The sequence below is a fragment of the Dendrobates tinctorius genome, unplaced genomic scaffold, assembly GCF_039654945.1.
Source record: "Dendrobates tinctorius isolate UK_male_01 unplaced genomic scaffold, ASM3965494v1 ptg000171l, whole genome shotgun sequence".
Lineage (NCBI taxonomy): Eukaryota > Metazoa > Chordata > Amphibia > Anura > Dendrobatidae > Dendrobates > Dendrobates tinctorius.
Genome location: NW_027361838.1, coordinates 23,042,527 through 23,059,173, shown reverse-complemented (window position 1 = coordinate 23,059,173; position 16,647 = coordinate 23,042,527). Strand labels below are relative to the sequence as shown.

Here is a 16,647-nt window from a genome sequence, read left to right as displayed (position 1 = left end):
TTGTATAATTGGTTGAGAAAGGTTGACTATGATGGAGCTATGTAATTATGTGACTAAGACACTAAGATGTGTGGTGTAAGATCAGAAATCCTGAAATAAGGAGAAGGAATAGAGATAGTAATTGCACTGCTAAGTGCGAGCTCCTATGACTATGTGCTGTACCATTGTGTTACATAGGTGGCCTGGTCTAAGTATAGGACAATATTTCTTTACCGAGATGAGCAGTTTATGTTATAAAAAGTGTTATTGGCTTGTTAATAAATGTGTAAACAAAGTTGGTAATGCGCTTCCTTTGTAAAACATATAGTGGAAATAATAAATTGACAGTGTTGTAAGTGGCATGTTCTGCGTTCTGTCTAACTTGCGACTTAAATGCCCACCTTTGCTCTAACAGATCTAAACATTTACACTTATATTCACATTTTCATAAACTGTTGATCTAAAGTATATATAAAGACAGGCAGAGTACAGTAGTTCATGGACTAAGTCATTACAGTCATGTTTCCCAACTGAAGACTCAATACGTAGTCTACACATATTAAATGTGACAAATGTGTCTGGTATCTGTATTACAGCAAGAGACCAAATTGTTATCACCCCCTCCCTCCCTCATCTAGTAATTGTGATAATTAGCATACAGTGAGGTTCAAGCTATATATTTTGATGCAAAAGTAATGCAAAGCTTTAACATTTTTTAAATTAAAGGAGATTAGTGAAAATAAATAATATCTTCTTTTTGTTCAAATATAATTACTTAAAGTGACCCGATAAAAAGATTGAGGCTGTAATCTCAACTGCCGAAATTTAGTTTTAAGTCAGATGCAATATATGAAAAAAGACTTCGTGTGACTCCACTTCAGTGTTAAAGTGTACCAATGAATAGAAAAGAAGTGAGCTGACCACATCTGGATATGGTAACTAATGGATGTGCGGTAGCGAACCATTGAAAAAGGAAAAACTTAATCTTCGTGTGCATTACCTTGCTGTTGTGCTTTTTGCCTTTAAACGTCTTGTTTATTTCACATACCTTTCTTACATCCTAATACACTTACAGAAAGTATTTTCATTGTCTGCCATGTTCTGGTTCCGTTATTCTGCTTTCTTCCTTGTCAATAGCATGCTAATGACAGTTGTCATCCCATTGTACATAATAATCCAATATATATGGGACAAGACATATGGATCAATATGACCTATCGCATACTAAGACACAAAAAACGTGAGCAAAGCTCCAGATACAAGCGATAAAAGGACCACACTTAATATCATAAAATGTAAGTTTATTAGTGTTGATAATTACATAAATCAAAAGACAGTGGACAGGTAGGGGTACAGGGACAATACAGTGTCATAACCAAAACAAATGGGCATAGCAGCAAAGGGGGCTGGAACTGGAGAGCCGGTCTGATGTAATAATTTAATAATATAATAGTATACACATAGATCCACTATGTCCTCAAATAGAGATGTCTTTGTCTTACAAATATAGCACTCACTCCACACAATTGTGCAAATTAACCATAGGGGGCGCCACAATAATGGTATAAGGACCAAATGTGATATACCTGAGGACAACTCCCAGCGGCTTCCAGTGTCCAAGCACCCACCCCAACGCGCGTTTCGGAGGGTTAGTCCTTCATCAGGGAGCGTAACCAGTGAAATAAAGATGCCAGTTAAATATCGGAGAAACCGGAAGTGGCAGCGCCATCTGACCGGAAGTGACGCATCCGAGATCACAGCAGCCGCGGTCACGAGCGGTGTCGGCGTCAAGCCACAGGGGAGCACCCCCCTCTCCCCTGTTTTCCATTATCACTTGGTTATACAGCTTTTGCTCCTTTTTGTCCACACTTGGAGTATGTCATATGCATTATGCTAATTAGTTGTTGTATGGTATATTTGTTATGCAATTTATCGTATTACCAATGAATTATTATTATTATTTGGTTATTTATTGTTTGATTATGTTTTATACCATACATTACTATATTGTGATTTTGGGACCTTTTTTCATGGTCCGAGTATATATTCTATGTATTTGAAGCGGTGATTCCTTTGGTGTTATTGCTTATATGATACTATGTCTTTTGATTTTTCTTCATTTTGGACATTGTATACCCTCATGTATACCCCCATGTAATCCCAGTAATGTCATACATTGACAGATCTATATTCCAATTGTGTCATTATCAGCACTTCTCTTGTATTCCCTGTGGCTGCGCCGCTGATGTGGCGCATGCGCGTCCGGCTCCCCCGCTCCCGCGCGGCCTTCGGCGTCTCCCAGCCTCAGTGGTTGCCATGGTGCTCCCCTGTGGCTTGACGCCGACGCCGCTCGTGACCGCAGCTGCTGTGATCACGAATGCGTCACTTCCGGTCAGATGGCGCCGCCACTTCCGGTTTCTCCGGTATTTAACTGGCATCTTTATTTCACTGATTACGCCCCCTGATGAAGGACTAACTCTCCGAAAAGCGCGTCGGGGTGGGTGCTTGGACACTGGAAGCCGCTGGGAGTTGTCCTCAGGTATATCACATTTGGTCCTTATACCATTATTGTGGCGCCCCCTATGGTTAATTTGCACAATTGTGTGGAGTGAGTGCTATATTTGTAAGACAAAGACATCTCTATTTGAGGACATAGTGGATCTGTGTGTATACTATTATATTATAAAATTATTACATCAGACCGGCTCTCCAGTTCCAGCCCCCTTTGCTGCTATGCCCTTTTGTTTTGGATATGACACTGTATTGTCCCTGTACCCCTACCTGTCCACTGTCTTTTGATTTATGTAATTATCAACACTAATAAACTTACATTTTATGATATTAAGTGTGGACCTTTTATCGCTTGTATCTGGAGCTTTGCTCACGTTTTTTGTTTCTTCCTTGTCAGTATATTCCTACGCAATGCCTTACTCAGCGCCTAGGCTTCTGTAATCAAGTAGCAAATTAATAAGCAGGGAACAAGAAAAAAGGCACTTATTTCATTCTAGATTCAAAAATTGAATTTACACACTGAATTGCATATCCTAAGTGGTAACTAGAGATATTCTAAAGTGACTCCTTGGCTTGAATAGTGACAAACATGTAGTTACATGTATTGACAAATGAATGCAAATGGGACTTTGATGTATACTAATACTGCAGTTGATGGAATGTTATCAGAAAATATTGGCTTTAAAAGAAAGTTATTACAATGTTAAGGAAATCACATTTCCTATACACTAAGTGGCCTTTTCCTATTTACCAGCTTTCATTTTTTTATTGTGAACCATAAAGGACAAAATTCAAAATTGTTACTGTAGTTGAGAAAAATCATGTCAAAGCTTGACATTAATATTACTGGCACTTAAAAAACTAGTATTTTACTAATTTGTGATGTACAGTAAGTAAGATACACCATCAGTGTTGTACTGCCAACAGCAGCTAACCTTGTGACTGTTAAGGGGGGCCTGATGTCAAATGTCCCAATGTCTTCCTAATTCTTCCAACATCTGCCTTTTATGTATGGTATAAGTTGGGAGGATTTATATGGCATCCCATTCCCTGACAGGTAACTGCTGCGATTGGAGCTAGCTCTGATAGCAACAGTTGAGCACCTTTAGATGCAATGGTGAACAGTGACCATAGCATCTAAGCAGTTAGAGCTGAGAGACTCTGTAACCCCCATTGGGTCCCTGTGATTTGATCACAGGAACCTGTTGGATTCTAATTTGGGGTCTATGTATGCATATATGGAAGCTGATGGCAAATTTAGTGCAAATTTGGCTGTGATTTATTTGAGTATTCTTACTGTTTCAGTGTCAGTACGTAATACTTTACATATCAGAATCTGTTCAAATTTTATGGATATTAAAGCTACAAGGGCTGATTCATCAAAGTGTTTACTCCAGTTTTCTGGTATAAAATACTTTTAAAGAAAATCACAATTTTTTTTTTGTGCAAGATGTAGTAACTTTTGGTGTTTTTACACCAGATTTGGCCACTTCTGACAAAATGGATGAAGCTAGGGAGGAGCCAGAGTAAAGTGTAGCTACATCCGGCCATCAAATTATTAAAACTGATGGCGTTTCCTTGGCCAGACTGGAGTAGCCTTTCTGTCATGGTCCACAGAGGCACAAGCTACAGCATAGATACGCCAAATTCATTAAGTGGCATGTGAACATAACTCCAGTCTTAATGTATTGGCTAAACAGTGTACTGCATAGATAGAATTAGCTAGGTCAGTTTTGTTCTTGTCTTGCTTATCTTTTCAGTTGTACAGTAAAAGCACATGTTAATGAGTTTCAGGGGAACTGTAATAGAAAAAAAGGGCAATCTGCACAATGTATAGTAACTTCATTGCTTCCTTGCCTATAAACAGTATGTGGATAGTATTGAGTGAATCCTGAGCTGACAGTGTTTCTCTCTTCTGTGAAGAAGGTCTTTGTTGCACTTTGTCATTGGACTCGCTCAAACTACTAATTCAGGACTCATTAAATTAATTAGAGCTTGACAAAGTCTTCTTCTCTTCTTACAGACATTTCAAGTAACAAATGTGATGTTGCCTCTGCAGTAGAAACATAAGTCCAAGAGGACATTAACCGTCTGTAATGTGGAGTAAACATTTATGCATGGTAATCTAATGGGAGTGATTTAAGGAATAAAAATGGATTATACTGCACTGATTAAACGTTCTAAAGAACACTTTGGGAGATTCACACTGCACAAAGCAGTAGGGCTAAGGATGTTAATGGATAAATAAATCTGTGCTGGATAGAGCGGATGGAAGGAGATCAGATAGGGAATGCAATCACTCCTTAACAGAACAGAATAATGTGTGGAATGCACTCTACCCAATCATTACTGGAAAGATGGTCAATTATTCTAAACTAGCTCCATGTTTATTTTGGTAACTGTTTTTTTAATAAAAATAATGGAAAGCTCATGCAAAAGGCTGTATAGTATAGAAGTAATATATTATAGGAAAAAGATGCACAAAAAAAACCAACTAACATTAAAGGATTAAGCAAATTTCAATTAATTGATAATTCAGGATAGGAAAAATGTGGTCAGACAATATTAATACAGTGGTCTTTATTACAGTTGCGGCCAAAAGTATTGACACTCCTGCAATTTTGTCAGATAATGCTCAGTTTTTTCCTGAAAATGATTGCAATCACAAATTCTTTGGTATAATTATCTTCATTTAATTTGTCTTACATGAAAAAACACAAAAGAGAATGAAGCAAAACATTGATCATTTCACACAAAACTCCAAAAATGGGTCAGACAAAAGTATTGGCACCCTCAGCCTAATACTTGGTTGCACAACCTTTAGCCAAAATAACTGCAACCAACCGCTTCCGGTAACCATCAATGAGTTTCTTACAATGCTCTGCTGGAATTTTTGACCATTCTTCTTTGGCAAACTGCTCCAGGTCCCTGATATTAGAAGAGTGCCTTCTCCAAACTGCCATTTTTAGATCTCTCCACAGGTGTTCTATGGGATTCAGGTCTGGACTCATTGCTGGCCACCTTAGAAGTCTCCAGTGCTTTCTCTCAAACCATTTTCTAGTGCTTTTTGAAGTGTGTTTTGGGTCATTGTCCTGCTGGAAGACCCATGACCTCTGAGGGAGACCCAGCTTTCTGACACTGGGCCCTACATAATGCTGCAAAATTTGTTGGTAGTCTTCAGACTTCATAATGCCATGCACACGGTCAAGCAGTCCAGTGCCAGAGGCAGCAAAGCAACCCCAAAACATCAGGGAACCTCCGCCATGTTTGACTGTAGGGACCGTGTTTTTTTCTTTGAATGCCTCTTTTTTTCTCCTGTAAACTCTATGTTGATGCCTTTGCCCAAAAGCTCTACTTTTGTCTCATCTGACCAGAGAACATTCTTCCAAAACGTTTTAGGCTTTTTCAGGTAAGTTTTGGCAAACTCCAGCCTGGCTTTTTTATGTCTCGGGGTAAGAAGTGGGGTCTTCCTGGGTCTCCTACCATACAGTCCCTTCATTCAGACGCCAACGGATAGTATGGGTTGACACTGTTGTACCCTCGGACTGCAGGGCAGCTTGAACTTGTTTGGATGTTAGTCGAGGTTCTTTATCCAACATCCGCACAATCTTGCGTTGAAATCTCTTGTCAATTTTTCTTTTCCGTCCACATCTAGGGAGGTTAGCCACAGTGCCATGGGCTTTAAACTTCTTGATGACACTGCGCACGGTAGACACAGGAACATTCAGGTCTTTGGAGATGGACTTGTAGCCTTGAGATTGCTCATGCTTCCTCACAATTTGGTTTCTCAAGTTCTCAGACAGTTCTTTGGTCTTCTTTCTTTTCTCCATGCTCAATGTGATACACACAAGGACACAGGACAGAGGTTGAGCCAACTTTAATCCATGTCAACTGGCTGCAAGTGTGATTTAATTATTGCCAACACCTGTTAGGTGCCACAGGTAAGTTACAGGTGCTGTTAATTACACAAATTAGAGAAGTATCACATGATTTTTCGAACAGTGCCAATACTTTTGTCCACCCTCTTTTTTATGTTTGGTGTGGAATTATATCCAATTTGGCTTTAGGACAATTCTTTTTGTGTTTTTTCATTTAAGACAAATTAAATGAAGATAATAATAACAAAGAATTTGTGTTTGCAATCATTTTCAGGAAGAAACTGAGTATTATCTGACAAAATTGCAGGGGTGTCAATACCTTTGGCCACAACTGTATACGTGTTTCAGAGTCTCACAGAACTCAGGTGTTTTTTCCTGAGGAAGGAGTTCTGTGAGACTCTGAAACACGTAGAATAAAGACCACTGTATTAATAATCCGAGTTTTTAGTGATTCGCAGCGCAGATTGTCTGACCACATTTTTCCTATCCTGAATCTTCTATGTTGGTCCCTCGTGGATCTGTGGTTCTGCAGCAGCGAATCCCCCATTGCCTGTTACAAAACTCCATTTGGTGAGTGTATTACTTTCAATTGTTATCTGCACACTGGATAATGCACTATTGCGCCATTTCTCTTTTACAGTAATCTTAATTAATTGATAATGTATTGTTTACTAAGTTAACTGTTCTTTATTTGTGACCCGTGCAAAGTCTTTTTGTACAATTATAAGGTTCTGGTAATGCGGTCACATACTTCTATCTTTGCTTTGACCAAACTAACAAAAATTCCTTCTGGTACATGTCTCAAGAAGATCTAATTTTCTAGCCTCATTTTAACGCTATGCACTTTGATATCAGTAGTGAAGAGAGCCATGGAAATGTCAAAAAGCTATTTGCTGATTGTATAGAGCATCTGTCTGAAAGCCGGGGCCTCTGGTCTGGCACTAACACCGAAGTTAGCCAGATCGAGGATTTCTTTTGGCTTTATTTGTGTATTTGGTACAGTTAATTATAAATATATAATGCTGATCTCTGGATATTCTAGTATTAGGGACCAGTGTTTCCACTGTTGAGGTAGATCTTTCTGCACCTGCTGTGTAAATAATCTTATTGTAGATCAGCTGCACACATTCTCTTGTGTCCTGTTTGAAAAGTAACATTTTTGGAACTAAATTTCTGTGATAACAGGATGTAATAAGGTCAGAGGCCTCACTATCTGCCTGTTATTGCTACATGGCATGGAATTAACTGTAATGAAAAGGGAACGTTCCAGTTACATGTTTGCACATGTTGTACTCATTATAAAGCCAAAATCATTTGAAATGTGCAAAAATTTGTAATATGCAGTATTTTATTCCTGACGATGAGATACATTTACAGGCCAAAGTAAATACTATAGTCAGAGATATGGAGAATTGTATTGTCCTTATTGACAAAAATATGAAAGTTATCAAATTAACACAGTGCTTATTCCTGCTAGAAAAAGTTACGGTATATATGGGTTTTTTACCATTTGTAAATGTTACAAACCAAAATGGCACAAATGCTGTTTTTTCTGCACGGAATCCAAAAGTTGATATAAATTATGTTGTATGACAACATTTGGACTAAAAAAAAACTCTTCAGCTTGTGTCACACAAAGAATAATGTCATATGGCTAAGTTCACGTGAAAAAAAAAGTTTTTTGGTCTTATTTATCCCATTTTTCACAAATAAAGAAAATTCTAAGAAAAAAGTAAAAAAAAAAAGCCTAAATGGTGACAAGCCGCATGATTTCTTATTAATAAAAAGAAATAGGTTAGAAATTAGACATGGTCATATTGTAAATGTACTTTTAGACTCATGTATAAGTTAAAAGGTATTCTGTCAGCAGATTTTTGCTATTTAATATAAGAGGAGCATAATGTAGGCGCTGAGAGCTGAATTCCATCTTTGTAGATTGCTAGCGCTGTATAACCCCGCTCATACAGATTAGCAGGACTGGGTTACATGTGAGACCTAGTCAGGTACTAATAATCTCCTGCTGATAAAACACTGATTGTGTTGAATTGAAACTACAGCACACAGCCTAAGTGACACATCACTGTAATCAGAATATCTTGCTCTATATTATTCTGCTCTCAGATTAAACAGCAAAAACCTGCTGATAGATTCCCTTTAAAACGGTTAGTCAACTTTGGCAGTGACCACATTCGACCAGGATAAGCAAGGAGCAAAATGTAGGATCTAGTTGGATTTCTTGTGCTTGTGGCACTCTAAAATTTATAATCCAAACCCATTCACCTACATTACACTGCAATGTAACAGTAGCACAGAACAATCTTTGGTTGCTCTGCCTGTGACACAGCAAAAGACTGTTAAAAAAGTCCAGGTGCTCGTAGTAACTGGTGTAAAATTAAATTCAAAAAGTTACATGGCTCCAAATACAATAGAGTTTAGCCTTAATTCTCATTGTTTGCCCTCTCCAATTTCATAGGTGCAAAAAAAATACATTATTAATAAATGTGAAATATTCTGTTTGAAGGATACACAAGCAATGTTAAAAACTTCTATGAAAATGTCTTCTCTATTTCTTAAAGAATTAGTTTGAAACCGAGATCTTTGCTTTCTGTTGTTTTCATCCCGCATAACTTTTATTGTATTTGTTTACAAAATACTGAGAAATTAATGCTGTGTGATATTTTTGGATCTGTTTATAGGTACAACGTGGGAGAAAACACTTCGACAGATAGGTTTTGAAAGGTATGTAAAAAAATGTTTGTGTGCTCTGTAAGCTGATATATAAGAGTACATTGAGTGTTGAATGATAAATGGCACACTCTCCTGAAAATTTCACCATCGTAGTGGTGCACGTGGTATGTGCCAAATTTATCATGTGCTATCAAAAGGGTCAAGTATATGAAAAGCTTTGTCAGTATTCTTATTAGGCGCTGCTGACACTAGTTTTCTATAGTTTTCAGTGATATGACAAGGTGCACGTAGCATTAGTAAGAAAGCTGTAAAGCCATTTCTACACCTAAAGTAACAATTCAGTTAGTAAAGAACACATTGCAGAAGTAAACTTATGGTTCATGTTTCATCTCATTTAGATATGACGGCTGTTATTACTGAGATTGACATTGGTACTGAGAATCTGAGAAACTTTCTAGAGCAAACATAGGTCCAGTCAATGAATACATTTTTTTTTCTGTCATACTAAACTATTGATATGGTCAATTACATAAACTGTTTTTTGTTTGTTTGTTTGTTTGTTTGTTTTGGGAGAAGTAAATTGGTTATCATGCAGTAATAATCACACCATGCCCTTTGTGTTTCTTTTGAATCTTTATGACTTGAATAATTGCATATTTCATGCTATAGTTTAATGTCAGAGAGGCAGCACTAGCAGTTACTGAAAATTTTAGTAAGCCTGAATAAATGTCATTTTACTGGCTACAACTTCGTATATCCAATCAGTTTTACACATAATGACTTGTCATCTATGATGTCAACACATTCTGAGGAACAATCAGAATCTACTTCAGTCTTTTTCTATCCCTATTGATTTCGCAGGAGAACCGCTACATGCATTGTGGGATAAACCGCTGGTAATATCCCACAATTCCAATAAACATCCTCACTTGCTTGTTGGAAAGCGGTTACGGCCACTTCTGAATCGCCTCTTCCTTGTTTATCTGTGGCTTGATTTCTTCTCACCTGATGATATAGCCTAAGTACTTGGCATCTTCCTTCCCTATGGCACACTTTTTTTGATTTATGGTGAACATCCAGAATTGCCTGTACCTTTGGTAGAAGACTACCCCAGTCAGGGCTGAAAACCACAATATCATTAAGGTAGGCTGCGGCATACTTCTTGTGCAGAGCTAAGATCCGATCCATAGCCCTCTGGAAGGTAGCTGCGGCCCCCTGCAGTTCGAAGGGCATTTTGGTGTATTGAAAACATCCATCAGGCGTCAAGAAGGCTGTCTTCTCCTTGGCACTCTGGGAATTAGGGATCTGCCAGTAGCCCTTCGTCAGGTCCCACATAATATATTTGGTGCAGCTTACTTCAACCTGGCTGGTGTATCCTGTAATTCACCTCATCCGGTTTTTCTACCACCTAGTATTGGCCTTGTCACTTGGCTAGGAACTTGCTCTCCCCCATAGGCATAAGCACTAGCACGCAATCCCCGGGCTGGAACTGGCTCAGCCTCGTTGATTGGTTACACACCCTTTTCTGTGCCTGGAGAAGATGCTCCTTCATAATAGGCCTTACTTTTACAATCCTCTCCTGCAACTGGGCGAAATGCTTTTCGACGCTCTGGTGTGGCGTAACCTCGGCTTCCCTGGTTTACTTGGCGATGTCCAGGAGCCTTCGCTGATGTCGACCGTACAGGAGCTCGAATGGCAAGAAACCAGTGGAGGCTTGAGGAACTTATCCGACAGAGAAGAGCAGAGATGAAAGCAGATAGTCCCAGTCTTGACCATCCTTCTCAATGACCTTCTTGAGCATGCCTTTAAGGTCTTATTGAAGCACTCTACCAGGTTGGCGGTCTGCGGATGGTAAACTGACGTTCACAGTTGGGCAATCTGGAGGACCTTACACAGCTCCCTCATGACCTTCTTCATGAAGGGGGTTCCCTGGTCCATCAAAATCTCCTTTGGCAGGCCTGTCCTATCAAATATATGGACAAGCTCTGGGGTGATACGCTAGCCAAAGAGTTCCTTAGTGGTACCGCTTCAGGGTACCGAGTCGCATAGTCCATGACCACTAGGATGTACTGATGCCCCTGTGCAGACTTAACTAGGGGACCTACTAGGTCCATGGCAATCATCTCAAATGAAATCTCTATTACAGGCAATGGGACTAAGGGATTTCGGAAATGAGAAGAGGGAGCGGTTAACTGGCAGGTAGGGCAGGACCTACAATAATTTCGGACATCCTGACCAATAGATCTTCCGCATTATTCTCTTCTGAATTTACTCTATCCCCAGCTGTACCCCCAACACATGCAAATGGGCCATGTCTAAAATTCTCTGTCCGATAGGATCCTGGAGCTAACCACTGCTCCACTATCTCACCTCTCAGTTTGGTCACCCGATACAGTAAAATGCCATTGCCAGCAAAGTGTGGGAACCTGGTGTCAGCCCCCAGCTCTTGAGCAACCCTATTGTCACGTGCCCCGTCCTGAGTGACACGGCCAGTAGGCCGGTAACTAATACAACAGGATGCAGCACGTGTAATTGTCCTATGAGACGCGACCCGCAGGCCGGTAACTAATACAATAAGACAAGGGAAATAGGGAAAACCTGGGTAACAATATCAATGGTGGCCCTGCGATAGGGAATGGGGACGTGGAGACCTCCTGCACTCCCCTGAGTCAGTGTCTCTACACTCCTAACGTTCCCTAGGCCGGTTCCGCACCGGGCACCGATCAGGAACCTAAAAACCCTGACTCGCCCTGCACCTAAACCCTTACTAGGGAATTGGTCGGTGCAGAAACTAATCCCACCACTGCACTAAACACTCAAGGAAAAGTGACTAAACAGGGGAACACCACTTAGCTTTGCTCTGTGCTTACGCTTACAGCAACAGAACCCACCACCTGCGTGCATCTTTTCCTCCGACCGGATCCAACACCATAGTGCAGCCTTGGAGCAAACAGAGTCCACCACCTGCGTGCAGCTGTCCAGAAACAGAGTCCAGCAAATGAGTCCAGCTTTTCTGCCAAAGAGTCCAACATTTTGAGTCCAGCTCTCCAGCTACCGAGTCCAGCATCCTGAGTGCAGCTCTACAACATAGCCGCCACTCCACCAAGCATTGCCAGCCCTCCTTGCTGACACCATAGCTGCCGCTCCAGGACTCTGACTGCGTTGTCCTGGACTCTTCTCAGCACCATTCTTTACCCAGGCTTGCTTGCAAATAAGGAACTTTCACCAACAGTGATTGACACACCTGACACTCTTTTCTAGAGCAATCACACCTGTTACATAATCACGTGCACAAACTAAGGTAACCAGAGTGCAATGACCCTAATGGCCACCGGGGGGAAAACTACAACTGAAATCACCACAGTGCAATGACCCTAATGGCCACCGGGGGCAAAACCACCTTTGGCACACAGCCAAAGGAAAAAAAAAAAGGTTACTTTGTGCATTTAATCTGTCAGATCCAACCTGTATCATGACAGTACCCTCCCCTTAATGAGGAGCCTCTGGACCCTCAAGACCACTCCTCACCAGGGCACCACCTACAGCGGGGACACCCAGATCCAGAGTTCACCCCTGCAACTACCTGCACTTCAGGTTTATGGCAAACGCACCGCTGGTATTGGCAAAGTATGTTCTGGAGGCACCACTCATCTCCAAAGCGCCCACCTGGGGAACGAGTTATGTATGTGTATGTTCGGTATGAGCTGGTAAGACTCCGCAACACACTTCCACAGGATGTTTTTTGGTGGCCACCCATACATGCTCATTCACACACAGGTCCGGACCTGAACGATTATTGCCACACATTCGTTTGTCATATTTCGGTGAATTCATTCTGGGATCGACAACAAAGGCGTCCCCCTGTGTCACCACACTCACACCCCCGCTATTCACCACGGGAACACCACCCTCCAACCCTTTTCACCACGAGGTTTGCGCCTCTCTGGGTTGGCTAATGGCGAGGGTTGAGACATGCCCCTACTCTCCTGCAGCACACCTGCTGCTCACACTGGAGAGGAAGGGGCCCAGGATATGGAGGAAAAATACACTCCCTGGTCGCCTTTCTCCGAACGACCAGGAGGGGCAGCTTCTTCGGTGGTATGGAATATTTGGCGTAAACCCCGTGGACTATCACACCAATCTGCTCACTACAGGGACGCACCCCTTCACCTCGGGGAACCCCAGACAGCACCATGGGGACTAACTCCACCCACCTGTCTGGGTACGTCCACCTGTATGAGCAAGTCCCGCTCCCCAGCAGCGACTCTAGGGGGCTTCTTCGCCGGAGCCACAATTTGATTTTTCCGGTTGAGCCAGAGGGAAGGCCCCAGACCCTGATTACTGCTGCTGGAACTGCTTCTACACCATGCAGGTCCTCACTCACCTCAGTGAGGCCCAGCGGCAATTGCTCACAGGTCTCCACATGGCCAAGGCTCACCAGAAAAAAAAAAATATGGTTGGTGATAATGTCACGTGCCCCGTCCTGTGTGACGCGGCCAGCAGGCCGGTAACTGATGCAGCAGGCAACAACACGAGTAATTCTCCAGTGTGACGCGGCCCGCAGGCCGGTAACTAATACAATAAGACAAGGGAAATAGTGAAAACCTGGGTAACAATAACAGTGGTGGCCCTGCGATAAGGAAAGGGGACGTGGAGACCTCCTGCACTCCCCTGAGTCAGTGTCTCTACACTCCTAACGTTCCCTAGGCCGGTTCCGCACCAGCTCTCCAGCTACCGAGTCCAGCATCCTGAGTGCAGCTCTACGCCATAGCCGCCACTCCACCAAGCATTGCCAGCCCTCCTTGCTGACACCATAGCTGCCGCTCCAGGACTCTGACTGCATTGTCCTGGACTCTTCTCAGCACCATTCTTTACCCAGGCTTGCTTGCAAATGAGGAACTTTCACCAACAGTGATTGACACACCTGACACTCTTTTATAGAGCAATCACACCTGTTACATAATTACGTGCACAAACTAAGGTAACCAGAGTGCAATGACCCTAATGGCCACCGGGGGGAAAACTACAACTGAAATCACCACAGTGCAATGACCCTAATGGCCACCGGGGGCAAAACCACCTTTGGCACTCAGCCAAAGGGAAAAAAAAGGTTACTTTGTGCATTTAATCTGTCAGATCCAACCTGGATCATGGCACCTATTACATAAGGTAGCATTATCAAATACTCCCTTTAAGGTAAGATCCCTAATTTGAGCAGTCCCAAAGTTATCTGCAGGCACTTCTAAGTCAGGGAAGTTGGGATCCTCTTTCATCATCTCATCCCCCTTTCCAGTGAGAACACATAGGGGAAACTCCTCCATCTTTGATTTTGATGAAGTCTCTTCCTGAGGGATCTGACCTTTGACAAAGACACTTTGTACAGCCCCCTTTTGCCACAAGTCTCAAAATAAGGAAAAATCCCACCCCAGTATGACAGGATGTAACAAGTCTTTTACTACCCCAACCTCACTGGACTTAGTACCATAGTCTGTTCCCATGGTTACTCTGACCACAGGGTAGTCCTTGGCATCTCTGTGTATGCAACGGATGTCCACAAACTTATCAGGGATCAACTGGTGGGGCAGTGTAGCACTGATTGTAGTCGCTAGACTTCCAGGATCTAAAAGTACGAAAACCAGTACCCCATTCACGGACACAGTGCATGTCTACTGCCCCTCGCCGGGTTGAAGTCCACACTACAGGCAGGATAGGCGTAATAGGAATAATGCCTGCCTAGGCTCCAGTCCATTGGTTCAGGGGACATTTGACACCGGGAGGCTATGTGTCCAAGATGGTGACATCGCCAACAGACCACGTCCTTAACAACAGCCTTAGGGGACCACTCAGCGGGATTTTGACCCCCCATTTGTGGGTGTACACTCCCTCCACGGTGAGCCTGTCTCCCTTTGGGTATGCCAGTGCGGGCAAGTGGTGATATCTGGTTTCCCAAGGGATTTCTAGACAACCCAGTACCTCTCCACTATGCTAACCAGGTCATATACATCCCGGGGGCCGCCCTGGGCAACCCAGGTCTGTATTAGGCTGGAAAGGGAGTGGATGAACCTGTCCATCACTATGTGCTTGACCATATGGGCAGGAGTGGAAGTCTCTGGTTGCAGCCACTTTTGGACTGGTGCAACAAGTCAAGCATCTGCGAGCGAGCGGGTTTGTCGCCAGCATACACCAAGCGATGGACTCACTGAGCTCTAACCAACATAGTTTCTCCCAGGCGTGCCAAAATTTCAGTCTTCAATTGGGCATATTCTTTGGCATTCTGGAGTGCTATGTCATAATACGCCTTTTGTGGTTCGCCAGACTAATGTGGCACCAGCACCCCAGCTCACTTCTCTGGCGGAAGTTTCTCCTGTTCAGCCACCCTCTCGAAAACAGAAAAGCTTCCACATCATCCCCCGGGGTCATCTTTGGCATGGCTCGTCTTACCGCTTTCCAGACATACGAGTCATCACCTGGAGTTGGGGATGAGGCTGCCTCCCATGAAAGGCCTCTTCGTGGAGTTCCATCTGCCGCAAATGCTTCTCCTGTTGCTATCGCTGCTGCTGTGCCAACAGTTTATTAGTTTCCTGTTGTGCCATTTGCTGCTGTTGACTTGCCAGCTGCTGCTGCTGTTGGACCAGGACCATATGCTTGACAAGCTCCTCCATGCTGCCGGTTGTCTCCTGCTGGATGGCGGATTGTACCCAGGACATGCAGTTTGTCCACAGCCGCTATACATGTTCCAGGATCACTGCTCGCATTCTCCACCAACTCTCCATCAACACTCATTCGGCTACTTGCAGAGAACAAGACACAAGTCTTCAGCTCCACCTGGAGCCACTGTCTGGAGTCCTTCCTCTCCAAACACAGAGAAAAAAACAGTGGCTGCACTATTAATTCCCCATCCCCAGCCACACCCTCGAGGTGGAGATATAGTGAGTAGGCATCCCGCCCATCTCTCACCTACTCACAAAAACTCAGCCCCTTATCATAGCATGTTAACCCTTTCAGCACATAGTATGCTGGATAGAAACTTATGTGTTTCAGATCATGGAAGAAAGCAATCTTCGTTACAGATATCTACCCTCATATACAGTGCCAGTGACCCTGTCACAAGTCTTACAGCAGTTATGTATTTTCAACCTTAACTGGTCTATTGAAATTGAACAGTTTCTTCCACAAAATACAACACATAATATCTTCAAACAGTGTTACATTCAGAAAAAGCAGTATAGAAGTATGTTATGCACTACCTCCTGTATTTCACTTACCAGACAGTATGTTTTCCTCCTCCCATAAGTGCCAATAAGTTTTCTGTTGGAGACAAGCTGAAGAGTGTATGGGGGGGGTCATTCATTCTGAACGTCCCTTGTGGCTTCTTTTTGATCTATTTACTTGTCTTAATGATGACTATTTTCATAGGATAATAGTTGTAATCTTTGTTGGCATTTAGCTTGGTAATGATCATATTGATTTTGGGTCGACCATTATGTTGAGATGCAGTTGTTTAAAGACTATAAATATTGGGCCAGCTGGTTGATATTGAGTAGAAACCCAGCATTTGTGGCTTTGCTGAACTCAGATTAGGACTTGCTTC

General features: G+C 42.5%; 1 protein-coding gene across 1 annotated transcript in view; it reads left to right on the top strand.

Annotated features, from left to right (window-relative positions):
- PIEZO2 (piezo type mechanosensitive ion channel component 2) overlaps positions 1-16,647 on the top strand; it is a 438,513-nt gene that overhangs the window by 97,108 nt on the left and 324,758 nt on the right. Inside the window, exon 3 of the mRNA XM_073550976.1 lies at positions 9,065-9,107. Within this exon, the coding sequence (XP_073407077.1) occupies positions 9,065-9,107 (43 nt within the window). The remainder of the gene's footprint in view (positions 1-9,064; positions 9,108-16,647) is intronic.